The 24,579-nt window shown below is 47.0% G+C and overlaps 1 protein-coding gene across 10 annotated transcripts in view; it reads right to left on the bottom strand.

Annotated features, from left to right (window-relative positions):
* Positions 1 to 3,096: 3,096 nt before the first annotated feature.
* The window catches only part of LDLRAD4 (low density lipoprotein receptor class A domain containing 4), a 173,755-nt gene continuing 152,272 nt past the window's right edge, over positions 3,097 to 24,579 (bottom strand). For 9 of the 10 annotated variants that reach the window (XM_059881063.1, XM_005224323.5, XM_059881066.1 and 6 more), the window contains 3 exons: positions 20,720 to 20,874; positions 10,715 to 10,765; positions 3,097 to 9,395 (listed from right to left, as the gene is read on the bottom strand). In XM_059881063.1, coding sequence (XP_059737046.1) covers positions 8,859 to 9,395; positions 10,715 to 10,765; positions 20,720 to 20,874 — 743 coding nt within the window. In that variant the 3' untranslated portion in view covers positions 3,097 to 8,858. The remainder of the gene's footprint in view (positions 9,396 to 10,714; positions 10,766 to 20,719; positions 20,875 to 24,579) is intronic. The other variant, XM_059881065.1, reaches the window with a different exon arrangement.

Here is a 24,579-nt window from a genome sequence, read left to right as displayed (position 1 = left end):
GGGCAGAGTATGAAGGGGCAGAACTCACTCTGCCATACGCAGGGTTCATCAGGCAGGATGGTTTATCTGCTAATGCAGATCAAATGTGTGATTCCAAATTGACAGCCCTTTTTCAAATCCAGACACAGTGAACCTGTTTTAACTTATTAAATAATTCACATCTTCTGAATGTTAAATGCTGAGATAGATATTAACAAATTTCTTGTTTATTTTTAGTCACTGAGACTGCCTGGTTTAAAATCATGTGTTAAATGAAACTTTTTTTTTACTTTTCACGTTGCATAGGGCATGTTTTCCAATGAGGATAAATCATGGGTCTAAGAAGCTGTGTTTCCACCTTTGGTTCAGTCCAGTGGAGATCTGCTGCCATCCAGTCTCATAACTCTGTTGTGTTTATTCAATTACAGAAAGTGAGACACTGGGGAATGCTTTGAAATTCTCTAGTAAAATGTTCTCTGAAGGTGTAAGAAGTTCTTTTATCATATTTGGTATCAGGAATACTTGATCTTGTCAAACACTGCTGCTCTCATCTTGCCAACCTAGTCCTTAAGGAAAGCTACAGAGAGCCTAAAGGGGGACCCCTGGAGTGTCTATGTGGAGTGTTTGTAGCAGGCCAGTAGCACATAGTGGGCACTGAGTTAAATTATCCAGAGTGTGTATGTGTGGTAAGTATCACGACCCATTTCATTTACAGTAAGCCTTAAACTTGCTGTGTCTGGTGTGTGCATCTGTTTTTAAATAGGATTGCTAACAAGGTAAAGAGGGAGTCATAGCTGAGACTTAACATCTACAAAATGGAAAAAAGTGCTCAAAAAATTAACAATTGAAATGAAAAACAGATTAGGTTAAAAAGAGAGAGAGACCATTCAAGGAAAATAGTGAAACAACCTTTTAAAGTATCAAAACAGTTTTTTTTTGTTTTTTTTTTTTTTTACTGAATCAACATTCTGCATGTAGCAGGGTGCTGTTTGCAGCTCCCAACAAAGGGAAAAGAGTACATGTATTAAGGTCACCTTCCTGCCACTAGTGAAAATAATGACTATGCCTTCAAATACAGTCTTTAGTTTGTTTTCGAATCTACCTTCTATTTATTTACGGACAGAAGATGTTACTGTAGTCCTTTATGCTCCAGTAAGATATGGAGCTATTGGCTGTCTCATTTCAGTGATAAAGTGTCTGTTCCAAGGCCACTGTGAGTGGATCGCTGAAGGTTCTTTTTCAAAGATGTCTCCCAAAGGTTCAGTGAGAGGGCTGCCTGAATTGCTAGTCCATTTGCTTAGCAGTTGGCAGCTCTGCTGTTTCACAAACGATCCAATGCACAGAAGTCAGTCCAAGAAAGCCAGAGACTGGGGAGTGGGGGTGGGTCTGGGGTCCAGTGCCGCCCCCAAAGTGCAGTGGGAGCTCCCACATGTGGGGGGGAGTGGGGGGAAGGAGCCCATTCCCCACCAAGGAGGGAGGTGTTGGGCTCTGTCACATCTTGTGCCGAGTGTAGCCCAAGTGGAAAATGGCAGGTCCAGACCTTGGCATTTCCGTCCCTGGCCGGGCAGCAAGCAGTACCTGGGCTTTGGAGAACCCACGTGGGGTTCCTTGGCCTCCAGTGCTTCAGCTCCAGCCCGACAGACAGCTCCTGGACCCCCAGCAGCTTCCCAGCCTCTTGTCTGCTTTAGGCCTGGGGCTTCTGTAATCTTCAGGGTCTTGCAATGCATAGCCAGCCAGGGCTGCAGGAAAGGTCCCACAGGCCCCTGACGATGGAGATCAGCGTCCTGCCTGCTGCCCTCCAGCACAGCCTCTTGTTCCTCAGGGCTACACAGAGCCCTGCTGCCTAGGTGGACACCAGGGACCCACACTGACTGTCTCCTGCCACCCCCGGAGCAGCTCAAGGTAACCTCCCTGCACCCGGACCTTAGACCCAGGCAACCACACATAGAAATGGGTTTACTGAACCCAGTCCAGTAAGAATCAAGCCCAACTGTGAGGAAAGTTTATATACTGGTCTTACTTGACTGAGGAATATAAGTTTGGGGAAAAGTCTTTAAATTTTCTTAACTGCTGAGTAAGAAATTATAAAATGTATTCAATAGCATAATGTGGTTTGTCAGTGACTGCTATTTTAAGAGAAAGAAATCCTTTTCTTACAGCTAATTTCCTCCTTATAGTTTTCTAATCCCCTTTCCAAAATAATCTAAAAAATAATTCAGAATCTGAAATGAGTGTTATAGGAGCTCCTTGGCAGTCTAGTGATTAAGACTCCGTGCTTTCACTGCCGTGGCGGTTTTAAGCCCTGCTCAGGAAACGAAGATCCTGCGACCCACGTGGTGTGACCAAAACAAAAATGGGTTTATAACTAGAGTTTTAGGCCCAGGCATTTATTTAAATGGTACTTTAAGATTTCAGTTTCCAAAGTTCATTTACTAATGTATAGAAATGCAAAAATATATTAATTTTTTATATTAATTTTTTTCCTGCAATCAAGCTAAACTCAGTTATATGCATTTCAATATTCTTGCTTGGAGAAGTCTGTGGACAGAGGAGTCTGGTGGGCCACAGTCCACGTATTGGAAAAAGTTGGACACGACTGAACAACTAACATTTACACTTCACTTTTGGTGGACTGTATGAGGTTTTGTACATTCTCAATCATGTGATCTGTGAATCTATGTACTTATTTGGAGCTTAGAGTTATCATTCTCATCTCTCAGTGAAGGAATCTTGAATTCCTTTTGCTCCACCATCACGAACTGAAAACTGATAGAAACGACCTCAGCCTCTGAGGGCACCTGCTGAACAGTTCCTATTAGTTTCATTCACGTTTTCTTCTGAGTTGACTCCAGTTTGTGACAGCGTCCAGAAGCCTGAAGTGACACCTGTCAGGTGACAATCCCTGAATGTCCTGTGTAGAAACCAGAACTGTATGATGTGATCTACTAGTGTTGTTTATAGCAGAATATAGTGATTTCTGAAAAGTCAGAATAAGAACCAAATAAGCATCAGAAACATTTCTGAGACGATTTTTTACTTACAGTCGCCACCACCCCCAGCCAATATATATTGTGAAAAGATTTTTTGTTAAAAAAAAAAAAAAACAAGAGACACATGTATCACTGATTATTTTTAATGATTTTAAGCTGCAGTTCAACCACAGCATTAAAAACAGTCAGAAAGGGCTGATTTCATAATACACAGCACTAGAGCATCATCGTCCTTTAAGCATTGCGATTACAGACCTTGGGTCTAGGAACTGTATCATCACTCAGACAGGCAGGTACAAAACAGCTGGAAATCCTTCTCTGTGTATAACTGGGAATTACATTGAACAGTAAGCACAAATGGCGGTTTAAAAAAAGACCATGACTTTGGATTATCATAGGTCATGTGAACCTGTGATACTGAACCTAATGACTATTGAAAAGTTCAGATACAGCTGTATGTGTCATTATAAAGCAGCCTAGTGAAAGTGAACTAAATGCTATTAATAGTATTACGCATATTTAAAAATAGCTTTTATATCAGAAAATGTGATTTTTGAAAGCTATGAAATGAAGAATAGTAATACAGGAGGCAAGCACATTAAAATGAACCTGCATCAGTAACAGTAAAGTTTAAGCCTCTATTAGTCCTGTAGAAAGGAAGCCATGCTGTGTACCAGCTTTAGTGCTTCAGACAACAACCTGCTCAGCATCCTGTGCGGGGGAGGGGTTCTGACAGGGAGGAGCCTCCACCCTTGACTTGAGCCACCAGGACCCTGCTGCTAGCAGTGAGCAGACAGCAGGGGCTCTGAGTGCAAAACACAGACCCTAATCATCTTGTGGCCCCTGAAAAGCACAGCTGGAGGACTGACCTCTGGTCTGTTAGCATCAAGAGCTGCAGAGGCACTTGCAGTACTTATTTTGTGGATGAGAGTAATTCTGTCGTGATTTTCAAATCAGAACACATACTGCAGAACAAATAAAAAACAATTAACTAGAATTAACATCCTCTGATGACAGAATAAACTGGAAGTATGGATCAGCTGGGCAGTATTTCACCAATGACCTCCATGGACAGAACTTGGAAGGAGGCCCACACCCAGAGTTTGTTTCATCAGTGGTTTTAGTGAATGTTGTCACTTCTTTCTTTTTTGACTATTAGAATATTTGAAGATAAACACAAAGGTCACTATCAGAATCACGAGAGCTGGAAGTAGATGCTTTGTCAGGGGGAATGGCGTGATCCCTGGTCAATGGCAAAGCCTAGTTTGGTTCTGGGGTAGTTTTCACCAGGATATATCAAAGGGAAGGGATTAAGACTTCACTCGGCTAGCTGACTGCCAGTCTGTTCATTATAACCCGTAACAGACATTTTTCTGAGAATGGGGTCTTCTCAAGTGGACTGGTTTGTTCAGAGTTATTTTTCTCCAAACACTACTGCTCATTCAATGGTTCACAGCTTCCATTTGTCAGAAAGGCACAGAGAGACAGATGGTCATAAATGCATCTAGACTGCACAATCCTTGCTGCAGGCCACTGTGCTCACTCTGACCTAAGTTCTGCAAAGTTTTACAGTTCTAATGAAAAGTGCATTCTTCACTGGGTCTGCCCTCTTCATTCTACAACGTAAGATAGAATATGTTTTCATAAAGCAAGTTGAAAAAATCAGCATTTTTCCTGACTCTACTACTGGTCCAGCTGAACTTGAAGGGATTAAAAATAAGCATCTGGTGGCCCCAGAAGGCTACAAAATTTTAAAAACTTATTTCTTAAAAAGTGTTTTCACAGCAAAGATGCAACTCTGATTGCTGTATATAGGCTGCGCTTGCTTGTTCACACTTATTTCCCTTGTGTTATAATATTGATATTTAATAAGAAAATAAATGACATAGACTTTATCTGTATGCATCCACTCAGATTTCCTTACAAAAGAGGACAAAACACATAGGCATTCACAAATTCTATGCCATTTCTGTTAAATCTGGTTCCTATACATTATATTGCAGTACCATTTTTGTTCCACCCATTGGGTAGGATATGTGCATAATCTAGTCAAGTTATATATACAGCACCTTACAAAATGAATATGTGACAGACACTGAAAGCACCGCCATGAGTGAGGCATGACCGCGTCAGCTGAAGTTAGAACATGTGGCACTTCAGTCACTCTGAAACTGCTGCACTCTGAGCTCTGTGGAAGGATGTGGATCCTCATCACCTGCATCTCTGGACAGTTCTCACCCAGCACCATGCACACTGAGGACAGCACCGCTCACAAGGCCTCCCTTCCTGAGCCAACCTGAAGGCAGTAGCAGCAAATGACCGTCTAACCCTGGCTGTGAATACAGACCCAAGATGCAGCACTTGGGGAGTAAAATAACCTAAGCTGAGATCCTGATTTCTAGGGAATCCACACAAGGCAGGTGAGCCGCTAGGACCCTTTCATGGTTGGGGTGAGAGTAGGTGTTTCATCTGCCTTTGTTGGGCCCCTTTAGACACAGTGTCCTCACACTGGGGGGACTTGCCAGTGCATCTCCACTTCACCAAAGCCATGGTAACCAAGGTGACCATGCAAAGGGGGAGCCTGGTCCCTGGTCTTCCACCAAGAAGTGGGGAGCAGGTGTCTGTCACTGCAAGGCCACACACCCAGCACCAGTATCCTTCCCAGTTTTTTCTTCACAGACACTGCTGAGCTTTGGAAATTTTAAGAAAAATGCAGGGTACACCAACGTGTTGTCATTAGAAACAGCAGACCTCAAGCAGCAGCCTCAGCACCACAAACACAATGCTTGGGGAGCAGCCCCCAGCTGCCATGTCTCAGCCAGGCTGACCCACACATAAGCCATGTGGCCAGCAGCGGATGGAAGCTGCTTTGGAGGGGCATATGGCCCCAGCCAGTGTCTGCAGGGACACCCCCTCCAGAGAGCAGGCAGATGTAAGGCCCAGGACTACCTGTCAGGATGCAGCCTCTGGCTCTGAGGAAGGCAGAGACTGGAATGGATTCTGCCAGGTCTGAGCACTTCTGCAAAGTGCTGGCCTTTGAGCCCTTCTTCTTAAGATGACAAAATACACGTAAAGAGCAGTAACTCGAAGTTAGAGACATGCTTATCTAAGCACAGATCCCTGTGCTGGGGTGAAAGGCCTGCAGTTTCCTGCTGGCCCCTTCCTACTAGCCCCTGTCCTCCTCTCCCAGCTGCAGTTAGTGGATTTAAGTTTCATTCTCAGGACAAACCTGCCTGTGTTTTGCATGTTTCCCTGTGCTGATTGGGCTGTGTATCCAAGTGTATTTGTGGTGTGGAGGACAGAGAGTAGGGCTGTCAAGCTTTTTAAACACTGAATTTTGGTCACAGAAGAACTCTAAATGCATGGCTTGTTTAGCAAAATCTCTTTTGTAGGAAAGGACAACCTCAGTGAGGAACAACAGGCTTCCTGAAAAAGTCAACAGATGCATGAATCTTCCTGTAGGTGGGCCTGCTCAAGTCTCACACCCAGGGTGTTGGTGAGACTGTGGAGCCCAGATTCCACCCACTGCTCCCTGGTCACCTGACTCTGGCGTCTAACCCGGATGCCACTGACTAGGCTGCAGCTTCAGAGCCATGTCTCCTTTCCATGCCAGGCCACACAACTTTTGAGAGAGTAGAGACCTAAATCACCTTATCCCTGTATGGAAGGGAGACTGACCTAATTGAATTTAGGACCTCAGCTTTTAAACTAATTCATTACAGAGGCCCAGCCTCAGAGACCATCCAAGTCATGCTTTGAATAGTTAGAGATGCGGACATCTTTAACTATTTACATTAGAGGCAGTTATCTAATAGGGTGGCTGAAAGGGAGCAACCTCTGTTTTAAAGGACAATTAAAGTTATTTGAATTATTGTTTTGCCAGTACCATGGACAGAGGCCAGATGTTCAGGTACTTGCAGAAATTTACCAATTTCGGAGCATAACTCACCATTGTGGGCTAGAACCATAGACTGGGCTCACCCACTCTCCCAAAAGTGCTGGCGAAGTTTGGAATGACGACACCATCAGCCAACCTCGTCCTGCACCTGGGAGGATGCCTGACTGAATCTGCCGCAGATGAGGACAGGCACTTCCCCATATTCACCACCAACTCAAGGTGAACCCTCCATCAAGCAAGCATAGGCTCGTGGTCAAGGCCGTCTGACCTCGTTGGAGGATGAAGGGGTCCTCTGGTCAGGTCCCCCGGAGCTCTGCCTGTCCTAGGGCTCCCACTGTGGCCCTCAGGAGGCACACTGCCCAACAGGATCTGAAGCATGAGTGACAACCGCTGACCATTTTCTCCTAAGGTAGACCAACTACTTGTGTGGATGTCACTGTGAAATGGATGAGGATTCCAATCCTCCAGACAAAACCCGGGACTTACCGGCCAAGAAGGGCCTCAGAACGGGCAGCAGACAGGACCTGAGGTTGACAGTGCTCTGCCAGCAGCACAAGGGCACCTCACCAGACAACCACACCCAAGACGACAACACTAAGAACTGAGTGGACACTTGGACCTGCAGGTCAGAGACCGTGCAAGACCAGGTAGGGACTGCACAGAAGCCCCCACCTGGGTGAAGGAAAGGCAGATACTCTGCAGAAGGAAGTTACTGTTAGGGGAGAATGGACGTTACAAGATTGAAGTCTTCTGGCCGAGTTTAGCTGCAGGTTGTGCTTTTCATTTTCACCCAAGGCTCTGAGTCACTCCCTGCCCAGCTCTGCTCTCCAGGAGAGGCTGAGTGGCCCAGCAGCATGGCTGGTTATGAGCCCTGCGTCTCTCCCAGGCGCTGGTTCCCATATGGGGCTGGTTCCCTTCCTCAACTCAGGAGTTTCTGCACACACAGAACCCCCAGCCAGTGTCGGGCAACACAAGGGCAGCAAGCACATCGGAGCCACTGCTGAGTCTCACTGATCAGCCATCCAGGCCTGTCCTCAACTATCCAGGGAAAAACAGACCACAGGAAACACTGAAATCACATGTTTCAACAGTATAAAAATAACCACCTTGCATTTTAAACAATTTATTGCATAAAATAGTATATTATCTGAGTATATTTCATGCTACAGTGAAAAAAAAATCAATTACTGCAGAAAGTGCCCTGCTGGAGCACTAGGGCAGCACTGTGTGATGTGTGAATGAAGGCATAAAACACACAGCCTGAGGCTGGAGGGACTCAACCCACCAGGGATGTGGGAGTTTCCTCTGCTCCATCCAGTCTGCAGGTGCCTTGGTGATGCATGCCCTGTGATGACTCTCTTCACAAGTGTAAGTTAGCAGTATGTTAGGCTACCTCCCCAAACACCCTTTCCTGCACAATTATGGGGGGAACATTATTATGGGGCCTAATGATGCATAGGTGAGAAAACAACATACAGGACTTCACATAAAGCTTCCTCATGTTAAACAATGAAGATAGTGCAATTTTTAAAAACACAGCATCACAACACAGATTTAACTCCTTGCATTCATCTGACTTCACTTTATACCTTGGCACACAAAGCACAAACTTCAAATCATATTTTTTTAAAACAAAAGTTCCACAGTTCGGGGGGAAAGCAAACTAGCGAATCTTCCCCATAATGTATAACATTTTCCTCTGTATTCGGTTAATTGTAAAACAGGCATTCTGGCCTCTGCTTTCACATTAAAGTCAAATACCTCGTGGGTTTTATTTCATGGTGTCTTCAAAGCACCCTTTTGTGTTCTCATGCCCACACTTCGCCAAAACCAGCCCTGTCCCGTCTCTGCCGCAGGTGAATACTGTTGTGGCCAGACTGGAGGTTTACGCTATTCCTTTCTGCGTGTGGTTCCCCTGAAAAGAACTGTTCTGTTTTACTGAGTTCTGCTGTGCTGCGACGCCCCCATTTCTTTTCTCACATCAGGTGTGCTCACAGGTCAGACGCACTCCCTGGGTTTCCTGTCCGTGCCCTGGTCGGGCAGCTCCGTGCTCCAGGGCCTTCCCGCTGGAGCAGCAGTCTGCTCCCCCTGTGTGCGCTGCTGTGCTGGGGGTGGGAGGGAGTGGCGGCCGGGTAGTGGCCCATCGCCTCACTGTAGGCCGGGGGCGGCCCCGCCATCCTCCCAGTACTACTGCAGGTGCTGGCACTGATGCCTGAATTGCTGCTGGGTGGGCATGGGCCCCCACTGTACACGGATACGCCTATCAAGTCGCTGTCAAATACAGTTCGGTTGGGCGGTGCCCGCACCGACTCTCGGTTGAGTTCCATCTGCTGTTCAGGGTCCCGGAGCTGCAGGGTGCAGGGCCCCTGGTAAGGAGGCGGCTCCTCCCCGTCCGACAGGGAGATGGTGGGGGGAAGGTCAATCTCGTGCTGCACGTAGGGGTAGGTGGGCTGGAAGCGGCTGAACCGATCCCTCTGGAGAAAAGGTGGGGCAGTCACCCCATCCCTGCACCGCGGGGCATACATGGTCTGCAGGGAAGAGAGGAACGGCTGCGAGATGTTCTCAGCACAGTGATGACCACGGACGTGACGGCCGCAGGGAAATTCACGCCTGGTCTGTTCTCACCCATCTGACAACCTCCCCCACCAAAAAAACAAGACTATTCCAGGAAAAAAAGTTTTCTCATTCCTAATGACTTACATCACTCACCTTGCCAAACCCAGGATGGTTCAGCAACGGATAATTGCAGTTACCTGAAAATGTAGGTTTAATGGAGTTATTGTATGTGCTATGTGTACATTTCCCACTGGGTTAAGAAGAATACAGGAGCCCCCACCCCCAGGCCAGCCCCCCACATGACCTGATCTTTTTTATAGAAAGTAAGGACAGCCCCTCTGCTTTCTCAAGCCCCTTCCAGCTCTTAGACCTGTGATTCAGAGGAGTGGGGAAAGGGACAGAATTTCCTTTGTAATTGAAAGTTGCAACTCCACGGGCCTGTACTTGGAGCAGATACAAGGCTGGGACAACTTATGACTTATTTATAGGAACCTGTTGCCCTATCAGTTACTTTAAAATATGAAACAAGTGACTTTTTCTTTCTGGCTTCTAGACTTATCCAGTTATTTTGGATAAAATTTCCTGTAATTTTTAGCAAACAACATGAAAAATGTTTTATATTCCAAAGTAAAGATGATTATAGATTTTTTTTCCCCAAAAGAATCCAGACATTTTATTTAACATAACTTATTCACCATTCAACTTTCTTCTAGAGGAAAGACATACATATATAAAGATATATATTCATCCATCAACTTCTCTCATACCATATTTTTAACTTAAAAGCAAAAAACTTATTTTCCCAATTGTATGTGTGTGCATGCTCAGTCGTGTCCAACTCTTTGCAACCTCATGGACTGTGGTCCACCAGGATCCTCTGTCCATGGAATTTTTCAGGGAGGAATACTGGAGTGGGTTGGCATTTCCTACTCTAGGGGATCTTCCCCACCCAGAGAACGAACCTGCATTGGCAGGCAGATTCTTTACCACTGCACCACCTAGAAAGCCCCTTCCCGATCATACTAAGTCTTTATTGAATCTGTTACAACACTTTTATGTTTTGGTTATATTGGCCTCCAGGTATGTGGGATCCTAGCTCCCTGGCCGGGGACTGAACCCCTTGCATTGGAAGGTGAAGTCTTAATACCACTGGACCACCAGGGAAGTTCCTCCCGCACCTCTTAAACCAGGTTATTAGCACACATCTTAGTCTTTGTGCTGACACATCAACCCTTCCACCAATTTTGTTCATTTCCTGCCACCCACACCTCGCCAGTCTCCAATCCCTTACCTCTGAGGTGGGCCGAGGTTCAGAGCCGTCTGAAGGCCACAGGCACCCTTCCTGGGTGGGGAGCAGGGAGTGGACATCACAGGAAGATAATTAGTTTCACGTAGCAGCACCCAAAACCAAGGCATCACACACACTCTGCTGAACACAGACTGTTTAACACCCAGGACCACAAAGCCCAGCCCTTAATCTGCACCTCGAGGAAACCTGTGGCCACAAGTACAACAAATCTCCCCACAGTAGCATTGAGAAAGGTCTGGAATCTCTCAATCTACACATGTGTGTGTGCAACTCTGGTATCAAGCCTTCCGAGCTGGGGCTGCCCGTTAACAGCAGCAGAAGGAAAGCACTGCCCATCTACACCAGTGGGCTTTCAAACTGAAAACTGAGTTTCCCAAACCTAAGAGCCTTCTGGGCATCTTCCAATGAACTGATTCTTCAGTACAAACATTCACAAGGTAAGTGGAACCTGAGATTGAGTTGTAGTATCTTGTTTCACAAATGTTTGGCCAGGCTGACAAGCAAACAGTAGGCATGACTAAGGATCACTTCTAAGACCATGAACCTGTCAACCGAGTATTCCCATGTGGTATCCCTTCTGAACTCATTGTTGACTACAGCAGGGTCTGCTGGGCTGTTGTGATTGATAAGAACTGCATCAGAGTGAGGGTAGTGCCCACATTTTTGGATTCCAAAAGAATAAGTACACATGATCTGCCATCGTAGCCTCCTGTGACCTGAAAGTGACCAGAGGCAGACCTAGGAGGCGAAGGTGACCTTCAGAGGCAAAGGTGACCTTCCCTGCTCCCTGCAGGCCAGCGTCCAGCACAGCCCCCCTCACTGCAAGCAGGTGGCATCCTTAGGTCTGACTATACAACCATGTAATGGCGATAGGCCACAGAGTGACTAACCAGGTGTCCAAGCCCCAAGCGTTGAGAACAGCACAGAACACCCTCCACTGTTTCCAGGACTCAGAATTCTACTCTTGGTGACAACAGCAGAAGATTAAAGCACAGGGAACAGCCTGATGGCCAGAACTCACAACGCCAGATGAAGCAGGTGAGGAAGGACCCAGAAGGGTGGCGCATTTTCTGAAAATGGCAGTAACCATTCTCAATGGTTTTATTTCCCTAGAAATTAGCAAAACTGAAAAAATGCCTGGAAAAGATTCACACCAAGCCCTGTACACACTCAGTCCTGTATTTCACCAAATTCACATCAACCTCTCTGTTTCTAAATCCACATGCTTCCCAGCCCTGCTTCTCACAGTCCCTCCTGTCAACCCCACCCCTCCAGACCTCCCCTCCCCCTGCTTCTCTGGCCACTCAGCCTGTTCCCCCTGGGGACACGTCTACATCACCACCGCCACAGCGACCACAGCAAATGCCCCGGGGAGCCAGGTCCTCTGACCATGGCAGAGTAAGCTGAGAAATAAGCAGTTTATAGAATTTACAGCAACAGGAATGAAATCAAGCCAGCACCACTACCCAGGCCCATATGCACTGCATCTCTCCTAGCTGTGTGCTTGTGAGAACTGTTCACTCAAGCTGTGTCCACAGAGCACCTCTTGGTGACCTAAAGATGCCCCCATGGGTGCCGCGGGGAGCAGGGCCACCAGGACCCAGGCCCACAATGGCCTTGGGCCACCACGAGGGGCTCCAGGGAATCTGCATGTTGTGGAGAAGGAACAGGACAGCTCTGGATCTCACAGGCTGAAGATGCATGTTTTCAGACTCCTTTATCCTCGAGGAATCTGCTTTGTATTTTACTCCTCCAGCCACATTGGCAGGAAACTTTCCCCTAAGTTGAACCTGACACTAAAACATCTGTATTAAAGATTAAAAAATCACGTGCTCTTCCAAGTGATTGTCTTTACCATCCCAATGATCCAGATATGCCGGCTGCAGACCCAGAACACAATGACTGCATTTTTTCCTTTTAAATCTGGCACTTTTTTCGGGCTGGATGATGAGTGGAAAATCAAAATTGTCTTTTTTAAAGTTGTGGTAAGTTATATGTAACATTTACTATTTTAATCATTTGAAAGCATATGGTTCTGTGGCATTAAATCCATCCACTTGCCATGCACTGATCGCCGCATCCATCTCCAGAATTTGTCTTCTTCCCAAACTGAGACACCAGACCTACTAAACACCAACTCTGTATTCCTTCCACCCAAGGCCCTGGTGACCAGCACTCTACCCTCTGTCTCTATGAATCTGACTGTTCTAAGGACCTCATCCAAGTGGAATCATACAATACTGTCCTTACTTCACTGAGCATAATGACTTTATGGCTTATCCATGGTGCAGCCAGTGTCAGCATTTCCTTCCTTTTTAAGGATGAGTAATAATCCACTGCAGGGACATACTGTATTTTGTTACTCATAGGTATCTTGGTTGGGTCCACCTTTTGGCCATCATGAATAATGCTACTGTAAACGGGGGTGTACAAATCTCTCTCTGAATCTCTGCTTTTCATGGAGGAGAACTTTTGGGTCATGTGGTAACTCCATGTTTAATGTGGAGGGGTGGTGGGAACCACTACTGTTTCCCATAGTGGTGGTACCATTTCACATTCTCACCAACGAGCACAGGGTTCCAATTTCTTGCCAATCCTGATCTTCTAGTTTCTTGATAACCAGTCCAAGTGGGTGTGATGTGGCATCTCACTCTGGTTTTGGCCTGTGTATGGTTAGTATGTTAAGTCAGGGTTCTCCAGAGAAACAGGAGACAGATTGATTATAGGCATCGACCACGTGTTCATGGAGGCAGAGAGGTCCCACATTTGCAATGTGTAAGATGGAAAACCAGGAAAGCCAGTGGTATAATTCAGTCCAAATAATGAAGAACTGAGAACCGGGGAGGCCACTGATATATGTTGTGGATTCCCAAGGCCCCCACACCAGGAGCTCTGATGCCCAAGGGCAGGAGAAAATCAACATCCCAGCCCAAGAAAAGAGAGGAAGAAAGAACATGTCCATCCTCCACCTTCTTGTTTTACCCAGGCCCTCAGGGATTGGATGATGCTCACCCACACTGGTGAAGGCAGATTTTCTTCACTCCGTCCACTGAGTTGAATGGCTATCTCTTCTGGAATGACTGACAGACACACCCAAAAGTAATGCTTTATCCAGGCATTGTTTAGCTCAGTCAGGCTGACACATAAAATTAACCATCACAATTAGTGATCCTGAGCTCTTCTCATGTGCTTGTTGACTATTTGTATAATCTTCCTTGGAGAAGTATCTACTCAGGTTCTTTACCTATTTCAAATCTGCCTAAATTAAAATTATGTTGACTTACTTTGTTGTTATAAAAGTTCTTTATACTTTTTGAATATCGATATGTGATTTGCAAATATTTTCTCCCATTCTGTGAGTTGCCTTTCAATCTCTTAATAGTGTCCTGTGATAAGGTTAAGATTTTAATTTTTGAAGTCCACTTTACCAATTTTTTTCCTTTGGTTGCCTGTGCTTTTGGTGTCAGATCCAAGATACCATTGCCAAATCCAATGTCATGAAGCTTTTTCCCTATTGTTTTAAGAGTTTAATAGTTTTAACTTGTACATTTAGGTTTTGATACGTTTTGAATTAACTTTTTGTATATGCTAGTAGATAAGGGTTCACTGTCATTATTTTGCAATGAACACCCAGTTTTCCCAACACATTTTTTAAGAGTGTCCTTTCTCCTTGAATGGTCTTTGGAACCCCTGTTGGAAATCACCTGACCATATATGGTAGTTGAGTCGCTAAGTCATGTCTGACAAATCTGCGACTCCATGGACTGTAGCCCACCAGGTTCCTCTGTTCATGCAATTTTCCAGGCAAGAATACTGGAGCGGGTTGCAATTTCCTTCTCCAGGGGATCTTCCGGACCCAGGAATCGAACCCAGGTCTCCTGCATTGCAGGTGGATTCCTGCATTACCAGCAGATTCTTTTACTGACTGAGCTACAAGGGAAGCCCCTCTGACCATACATGGGGGAGTTTATTTCCAGGCTCTCTATTCTATCCTATCGGTCTAAATGTTTGTCTTTATTGCATTCTGGTAATTTTTGAAATCAAGAAGTATGTAATTTCCAACTTCGTTATTCTTTTTCAACATTATTTTGGCTATGGGCGGAGTGGAGTCCCATGAATTTCAGGATGGGCTTTTCGATTTCTGCAGAAAAACATTACTGTGATTTTGACAGGGCTTTTACTGGCTCTGTGGATTGCTCTCGGTAGTTCCCACATCTTAACAGTATCAAGTCTTTCTGTCCATGAACCCAAGATACCTTTCCATTTACTTGAGAATGATTTTCTTTCAGCAACACTACAAACCATTCATATTCATGGTTAAGTTTACTCCTAAGTACTTTATTCTGTTTGATGTTATTGTAAACTGAACTGTTTTAATTTCTTTTTGGATTGTTCGTTGTTAGTGTAAACAAACACAACTGATTTTGGCGGGGGGGAGGGGGCTGATTTTGTGTCCTGCAACTTTGCTGAACTTATTAGTTCTAGTGGAGTTTTTGTTTATTAGTTAATTGGAACGCTTAGGGTTTTCTTACATATCATGTCATCTACAAAGAGAGGTAAGTTTACTTCTCCCTTTCGTACTGAGATACATTTCTTTCTTGCCTTGCTGCTCCAGCTGTGTTGGACAGAAGTGGTGAAAGCACGCATCCTCCTTCCTTGTCCAGGTCTGGCAGGGAAGCTCTCAGTCATTCACTGCTGTGTATCATGTTCACTGTGGGCTTTTCACAGATGACTTCACTATGCTGAGGCAGCTTCCCTGTATCTTAGTTTGTTGAATGTTTTTATTATGAAAGGGTGTTGAATTATGTTAGATACCTTTTTTGTATCAATGAGACGATCATGTAGTTTTTTTTCCTTTCACTCTGTTAGGTGAATTACATAGATTGATTTCATAATGTGGAACCCTCCATGCATTCCAGAAATAAACCCCACTTGGTCATGGTGATATAATCCTTTTATTATGCTGCTGAATTCTCATTTGTTAGTGCCATTGAGGATTCTTGCATCAATGTTTATCTGGGATGTTGGCCATTGGTTTCTTTTCCTGTTGTGTCTTGGTCTGGTTTTGGTACTGGGGCAATGCTGGCCTATAAAATGAGTTCAAAAGTGTTCCATCCTTTTCAATTTTGGGGGAGGAGTCTGAGGACTGGTGTCAATTCTTTGAATGTTTTGTAGAATTCACCAGTTAAGCCATTTAGTCTAGGAAATTTCTTTGTTGGAAGGTCTTTGATTATTGATTCAATCTCCTTACTAGTTATAGATCAATTCATATTTTCTCTTTCTTCAGGACTCAGTCTTAGGAGGGAGTTTCTAGGAATCTGTCCATTTCATCTGGGTTATTATTTTTATTCAATGTGTTGATATATAAGTGCTCAGAGTACTAATACTCTTTTTTTTGTCTGTATCTCTTAGATTTTTTCCCATCCAAAGGATACCATCCTTATAGCACTGAAAGAGAGTCATCTGTGACCAGGATTCACTGGCTGGTGCTGTGAGCTGCAGCTGAAGCCCACTTGCTGCCGTAGGACCATGGGCACTGTGACCACATGAGACCACCCCATGCCCCCAAAGTTCTTGGTGTAGCTCTCAACTAAACTCTCCTTTCAATACACAGAGGACCACAGGGATCATCAGATTTGGGCACTGGAAACACCCAGTACAGAGTTTTCCATACTGTGAACTGCAGCCTCTTCAAGAGCTAAGTGGTATCGATTTAAGTGCTATGTCTTTCCTACACATTTGGTTAAAGTGGTCAGACAATCTGAAGGTCTCTGATCTGAGCCAATTCTCACTCATTTTGGATGGGAGGAAACTGAGGCCCAAGGAGGGTACATGACTCGCTGGAGGTGACACAGCCAGTTTGTATAAAGCAAGATCACTGCTGGATATTTCAGTTTCTACCCAAGGGTTCCTCACAGCAAATGAACATTATCATATGGCCTCAAATATTTGAAATTTTATTTTACTCCCTGTTCCAGGATGAAAAGCATAGCTAAAACTGATGTTTGGGTATTTAGCAACAACTTTGCCATCTGATAAAGAAGGCTGAGTGCCAAAGAACTGATGCTTTCGAACTGTGGTGCTGGAGAAGACTCTTGAGAGTCCCTTGGACAGCAAGGAGATCAAACCAGTCAAACGTAAAGGAAATCAACCCTGAATATTATATTGGAAGGATTGATGCTGAAGCTGAAGCTCCAATACTTTGGCCATCTGATGCAAAGAGCTGACTCATTGAAAAAGACTCTGATGCTGAGAAAGAGGGCAGGAGAAGAAGGACGACAGAGGATGAGATGGTTGGATGGCATCACTGACTCAACGGACATGAGTTTGAGCAAACTCAGGGAGATGAACAGAGAGGCATGGCATGCCATTCATGGGGTTGCAAAGAGTCAGACACAACTTAGCGACCAAACAACAACAAAAGTCCATTTTCTCTTGTTTATTCCCTATTCCCAGACAGATTCCTCAGTCGTACTGACTTTTCCACCCAGGCAACACTAACAGCTTAGGCGCTGGTGACTGTCCACCTTGGGCAGCCATCATCAGACTTCTCAAGACTTCTTCCCTCCCAACTTGATTCAGTGTAGACCACATTCCCTAAGGGAAAGACAAACCATGAAGGAAGTTCTCCTGGGAGGAAAACAAAGGGACTCCTTTACTGTCCAGAACAATCAACAGCTAGAGAAAGCCTACAGGCCCAGAACCAAATCCAAGAGGAGGACTGTGATGTCTCCTGGGCTGGGGGCAGGGCCAGTGAGCAGTCAGGCTTCCAGAGGAAGAAGCCTGGGAACCAGAGAGCTCAGGGCCAAACACTGTGAGCCTCCTTTCAGGCCACGTGCCTTCTCGCCGTGGAGCTGGTGGGGGAGGAGCAGAGCCATCCTAGCCACCTCCCTTAGATGCCCAGGTCAGCCTCCCCAACAGGGACCACTCAGAATCAAGATCATTCAGAGGACACTTTTTTCCCCCCAGAACAAACCACATCAATTTTTAAGGACTAAGTAAAAGCAAACTTTACCAGCAAATGAACAGAAGTAACACATGAACATAGCCTTATCACAAGAGCCTTAACAACGGAGACCAAGCTTCTGTCCACCACCCCCTCCTGGGTCCTTCCTGGCCTTCCTCTGCAGCATTAGTTTGTAGCCCGAACAACATCAGGCTTACTATTGGTCACACTTGACTTTATACCAAAATCATATCAGTAACTTGATCAACTGCATCAACTGCATCATCAACTCTTGAGATTTAACTCTAAATGGATTTTGGCGGGTACCAAAAATCAAATCCATCCTCAGAGAACAAATAAGAAAATTCCAAACTCACATAAGCCAGGCTCTATAGGGATTCCCTGATGGAGCAGTGGATAATAATCTGCCTGCCAAAGCAGGGGACATGGGTTCGATCCCTGGTCCAGGAAAATTCCACATGCCATGAAGCAACTAAGCCACGTGCCACAGCTATTCAGCCTCTCTAGAGCCCACAAGCTGCAACTGCTGAAGCTGGAGCAAATAAAGCCAGTGCTTCACAACAGGAGGAGCCGCTGCAGTGAGGAACCCACGCACCACGACTAGAGAAAGCCCACCGCACAGCAACGAAGACCCAGTGTCACAGCCAAAATAACTAAGTTTAAAAAAAATGGTTCTACAAACTAAGAGCAGACTCCCTCAGAAAGAACACAAAGCTTTTTATCACAAACCCACTTAACTGCTGCTACCACTACTGAAGCATTTCCTTTTCTTGTAACTTAACTGCAGCCAACTGACTGATAGCTCTTTTTCATTTTCATCCAGAAATGGCTGCTTCCACCAAATTTAGGGCTGGTCCCTCCTACTGCCCTGGCCCCCTGGAAAGGCATTTCAGGGACACTGTGGTGATGCAGGCTCACTAGCCTTGCCAAAACAGCCTCCATCTGTCCCTCTCTTGGCAAAGAAGTGTGTCCTTCCACAGGTCTTGGGGGCAGCAAGGGGCCACATGAGGAAAGGGCTATGACTGCACAAAGCAAATCCTCCAAAACTGAGCAAGCTGGGCCCAAAGGGGCCACTGATCCAACCCACCTTTTCCCAGAGGGCTCTCTGTGAGAACCCGGGCTGTCACGGCTACTGAGGCCCCAGCTTGCCTTTCCCTTCTGGATAAAGGGAAAGCCCATTAGTGCAGAAAAGGAGTCAAGTTTCCTCAACCACATCAGAACATCTACATGTTCAGCCTCTCCTCAAAAACAAAAGCGGACTATTGGGCTTCATTGTTCCACCTTGACTATCAGCTCTTCCCCCAAGAAATATATAAAAATAACATTAACCAATAGTGTTAAACCAAACTTTCTAGAAGATGATAAATTAGATGCCCAGCCCTTCTCACACCCCTTTAAAATAAACACACTCTTTACTAACATGGTTGTGGAGACCTCACACGGTTCCAGAACAAATGGGCCAAAAGGCCCACAGAAGTGCGGGAGTCCCAGCAATGCACTGGCTCAGAGCCCTGGATGCTCACACACGGGGAGGCCGGCAGGGGGCGCGCCACACCTACCAGCTGCCAACAGCAGGCACGGTGGCTTCTGGGATGCAGACAGCAGACACCGCACCTCCAAACCCTGGCCACCTCCAAACAAGCACAAACCACATGAGGCCATGGGTAGCCCGGACCCTCTAGGCCCCTTGTGGGGAGGCTGGCTGCATGTTGGGGCATCCAGAAGGGCACCTTGAAGCTGCCTTACCCCACACCCTCCTACAGTTTTCAGCCTCCTGCTCTGCAACCCTCCCCACACACAAATGGCCTCTGGAGACCCCCAGCCTCCCCCAAGACAGAAAATACCACCAAAAATAGCCACAGCACTGCTGATGGGGGGAGGCTGGGGTTCGCTGTGACGTTTCTTCGACTGGTGGGTACCAGGCCCACGTCCACTCAATGACCCAGGGAACGAAGGCAGGCAGAGCCCACACCAAGACCCTCTGATGAGGCAGGTTCCCTGTGGACACGCCTAGCTTGGGGAACTGCGGGCAAAGGCTCTCGTCACTGCTGTCGTCCCCGAGGCAGCCACGAGACCCACGTGTGTAGCAGCATCAGTGCAACTACCGAAGGGCCCCTAGGGAGGATGGGGCGGAGTGGAGGGGGTGCGCTCAGGCTCAGAGCATCACTACAGCAGCGTCCCTGCACCGTGACAGCCACAGATGGTCCCCGGTGGGACCCTGACTGTAAGCGGGTCACACTGTTCTCCCAGAGCCACGTGAAAGGCGGTGGTACCTCTCAGGAGCCCTAAGGGAAGAGGCAGTAATTAGGGGGAAGAAGTGCTGCCACTTGGGGGACACGTTCCTGGGCAGCGACCCCCAGCACTCCAGGATCCCATCTGTGTCGTGTCCCAACTAGACATGAAACAGAGCCCTGGCCTGGACTGAACGGTTTCTGGTCACTGTGTAAACATGCATCATGAGTTTGTGAAACCTCTGGGAGTGGTATTTACACCTCCCTGGTTTTATCAGAAGAAAAATCCAAGCCCTGGGATGCACCTGCCCGGCACAGGGACTCAGGGAGGAAATGCGGCAGGAAGGGGATGTAGAGGGCGAGGGAAGGCGGAGGAGGAGGAGTCCCTCAGGGCTGACCTGCAGGCCCCTGTCCCTGTGGGTCTGGAGGCACAGACACTGTCCCTGTAGGTCTGGGGGCAGCACCCAGCAGTCCCACTCTTTTCCAGACTCTGGCTGCCAGGGACACAGGACACTGGAGAAACCTCAGCTCCACTCACGGGGACAACAGATCTGAAGCCCACACAACCCGCCAGCCCTCATGCCCCGACGGCTGGCACCCTCACAGCCCTGCCCTGCTGAGCCACCGTCTCATAGTATAGGCAGGGACGCAGGATGCATCGGTGACCATCGCACCCTGACCTGGGCATTCCGTGCAGTGGATTTATGAGCTGAGCCCAGTGCCATCCTATGCCCGTGGTCCCAGCCCCAGCCTCACCCCCGGGGAGACCCAGACCCAGCCCACACTTACCAGCTGCGGCCTGTCCTCCTGCCTCTGGCCCTGCCCTGGGCGGTGGATGAAGGACCGGGTGGATACTCTGTAGTGGTTCAGCAGGCAGAAGATGACCACGACCATCACTGTGACCACCACCACCACCACAACCACCTGAGCGAACTCCAGCTCCGCTGCGACGAAGAGGAGAGTCGTCAGCCAGGCATGGGGCCACCCCCTCCCAGGCCCTCCAGGGACAGAAACTTCTCCAGGCCTGCTGCCTGAGGGTATCGCCGTGTGGCTAACAGGTGAGGGAGGAAGGCCCCAGCTGCTTAGACAGGTTCTGTCCTGAGACGGACCCATGTCACACGGGACAGGCAGCCACCACTCGGGCACCTTTCCCAGGGCAGGCAGCTCCTGGGTTCCATCTCCCGCGACACGAGACGCTCAGGGCCCGGTCCCTGGCAGACCTCCCGCCCCTAGATGTTGAAACTATGATTCCCAAAGCATCTCCCCATGGCCGCGCAGCACCCTGGAGGGAAGAGGCACCACCCAGAGAAAGGACAGGACACGTCTCCACTGGGTTCCCACTGCGCCATTACAGAAGTCTGTCTAAACCACACACTCCCCACCCATGCATTCACCAGCAGTGTGTGGGGGCGTGGGTGCCAGTGCTTCTGTGGGAAGCGGAGCCCAGGGCCAGCCCTGCATCATCCTGTGGGGTTAGAAGGAGGGTCTTCCTGAACCCATGAGTCCCATCCTGTGGCACCATCCTCCACCCCAACCTTGGCCCCCACTTCACACCTGAGGGACAGAGACTGACAAATGGGCCTGCCAGGCCAGGCAGGGGATTGGGCGGCGGCAGGGCCCAGGTGGGTGGGCTGGATGCACCCCTGGCCCATGACTGGGCTCCCTACGGTAGCTGTCCGCTCTGCTCTGTTGTGCTATGGACACCCAAGGCCTCGTGGCTGGTGGGCAGGGGCTTGTCTGCACTTGTACATCCTCGGGGAGGAAGCCCCCAGAAGCTACAAAGCACTACCAGGATCAAAATGGCAGCACCTCCGGGAAACTGAAATCACTGCCTGTCTGAGGGCCAGGGCTGAGACTCTGCAGCTGGGCTGCAGACACCAGTATGACCTCGTCTATCCTCACACGCTGTGGGCATGACACACGTGTGAGGCAGAAACACTTCTTCACAACGCTCTGCCTGCACACAACTGTCCGTGTCTAGGACTCAGTGGTGCCCGTGTGACTGGACCCCAAAGCCCATCCCCGAGGACACAGATGAGGCTGCATGAGCAATGAGGAGCCCACCTCCATCATCTTGTGCTCCTGACGGCAGGCAAAGTGGTGGACTGAGGACAGACTCCAGAGCCCAAGCTGGGTTCTGGGGCACCCACTGCATAGGTGCCCACCTGGAGGATCGCTCCTGCAGGCAGATTGAGGCCCACCCTGGCTGCCAAGCACAAGGTGGGCATCTTAGGAGGGGACCACAGTTCTGGGGACAAGCAGACAGGAAGCATGGAATCAAGGGCTGCCAATGTGGCACCGAGACTGAACCTAAGAAAATGCCTTGTTTTACCGACTTTTATTTCTATTTTGTGAATGAACAGCAGTGCCGGGAGCCATCTCCCAGCATATTGCATATTGAGTGCAGCACTTTCACAGCATAATCTTTCAGGATCTGGAATAGCTCAACTGGAATTCTATCACTGCTGTGAGCCAGCGTGAGGAACTCAGCCCGTGGCAAAGGTCATGAGGAAGGAGGCTCGGCATACGCAAAGGCGGGATCGAGCCTCAGGAGTCCCCCTGGAAATTCTCGAGCACCTACCCCCAAAACCAGAGTCTGCCTACTTTACTGCTTTGTGCTCTCACCTACACCTCTGACTTTACAGGGGGCTGTCCCCCACTACCTCTCTCAGAAAAAGAGTTAACTTACAGCTCCAGTTAATAAAGTTCCTGGGTCTGATAGTGTTTCAACCTAAAATCTCCTTTGGAAGTCCTCTAGCCTGCCTGAATAGGTTTTTCCGGCCACATGTGATTGCTCAGAGCCCCCCATTTGTGAGAGGCATGAGATGTTCTAAACTGTCTAAATACAGATTCCTTTGAGCAGTTAAAAGATTGATTAGAAATTGTATTGGTGAAGGGTTTTTCACTTGTTGGGCCAATGTTTGCTGCTAAGTCTCCATATCCCTTACCTGCTGTGTCCCTGGCAGTGTTTGTAACCTTGGACCCTTGAGTTAATTCTTTTACTTGTTATAGCCCACCACACCTTTGCCCTATAGGAATACAACTTTATCTAATGCTTTTGGAGGGTGGCTCCTGACCAATCACCTTTAGAGAAAAATAAACTTTCTGAAGAAAGAGTCTTAAAATGTTAACAGGCCTCTGGGCCAGAAGATGATGCAAATCACCTAAACTTTTGCGTATGATAAGTTTGCAGGAAGAAAGCCTGGCTTACTGCATGACTCTACCCCTTCCCCCATTATTCTCTATGCATAACTTAAGGTATAAAAACTACTTTGGAAAATAAAGTGCAGGCCTTGTTCACCGAAACTTGGTCTCCCCATGTCGTTCTTTCTCTCACCTTCTGGCTGAATTATTCAGCCTCTTTTCTCCACTGAATTTCCTCCCTGAGCTATCCTTATTCTATTACTCTTTATATCCTTAATTAACGTTTAAATAAGCTGTTGTTTCCTGATCGCCGATGCCGTCTCCTCTTCGAAACCCCTGACTCCACCGGGGCTGGATCCTGGCACAGCAGAGTATTCAAAACTTGCCTTTCAGGCTGCCTTGTGCCCTGGAATTGATAAATGTTTTCTCTTCTCAAGAAAACTGTACTGCTTTTTGGATGATGACTTCAGTGAGGGGCCTTACACGCCTCTACACGCGTTAAGGCTTCACTTGGAAGCTGTCAGCCCATGTCATCTTGTTCTGAATATGGAAGGCTATGCAGATGACCATTTGCAGCAAATCAATCAAATTACATTGTCATACTTCTATGGACATTTGTGGATATATATTTGTTTTACTTGAAAAGTATTTTTATTATAAAAAAATAATGAAGATGCCTTTAAAATGTAAAGAACATATATGGAAATAGTGTACAATATACAAGTTTCCCGCACGAGCCAGCAGCTCTCACCGCGATGCCCATGTCATCCAGGGCACAACTCAGCCATTCTGTGTATCTGTCTTTCACGTCTTGAATAAGGGCTTTCTTCTTTTCAATGAATGGAATTGCTGTACAAATATATTGTTCTTTTTTTCCACTCAATACTTCACAAACATCTTTAAACAAGATCTCATTCCCCAGTTCCTAAACACGAAAACACTGGACCTTGCATTCTCTAAGCAACTGCTCTTTATGCCGCTAGATTTCTTTTTTCTACCATGATCAAAAAGATTTGTGTGGGACCCACACTTGTGAGCATCCCTAAGCAGAGATTCCACACACTGACACGACCTTCTACACTTGCTCTTGTCAGAGAGAGGGAAGGGAATCTCCTGCCTCGTGGCTCCAGACGCTGGGCCCTTTCCATTTGTACTAATTTGCAGGGGGGGTGGGGGCGGAGGGCAAAAACATGTATCTTCTTGTCATTTGTATTTCCCTGGTTACTAGTGATTGTGATCTTTCCCTATGATTAGTGGTAATTTGTATTTTTCTTCATATTAGTTCATATTACTTTATTTGTAGCTTTCTCATTTGTAAGCAGTCTTTACATATTATGGCTATACATCTTATCTGCTACACGTGTTACAAATATTTTCTCCTGGTCTGTCACTTCTTGAAACTTTTCCATGGGTTTAGAGATAATATAAATTTTTATGCCATCATATATTGTTATAATCTTTTTCCTTTATGGCTTCAAAGCTTCTCATTGATTAGGAAGGTCTTC

The sequence above is a fragment of the Bos taurus genome, chromosome 24, assembly GCF_002263795.3.
Source record: "Bos taurus isolate L1 Dominette 01449 registration number 42190680 breed Hereford chromosome 24, ARS-UCD2.0, whole genome shotgun sequence".
NCBI lineage: Eukaryota > Metazoa > Chordata > Mammalia > Artiodactyla > Bovidae > Bos > Bos taurus.
This window is presented reverse-complemented; position numbering and strand designations above follow the sequence as displayed.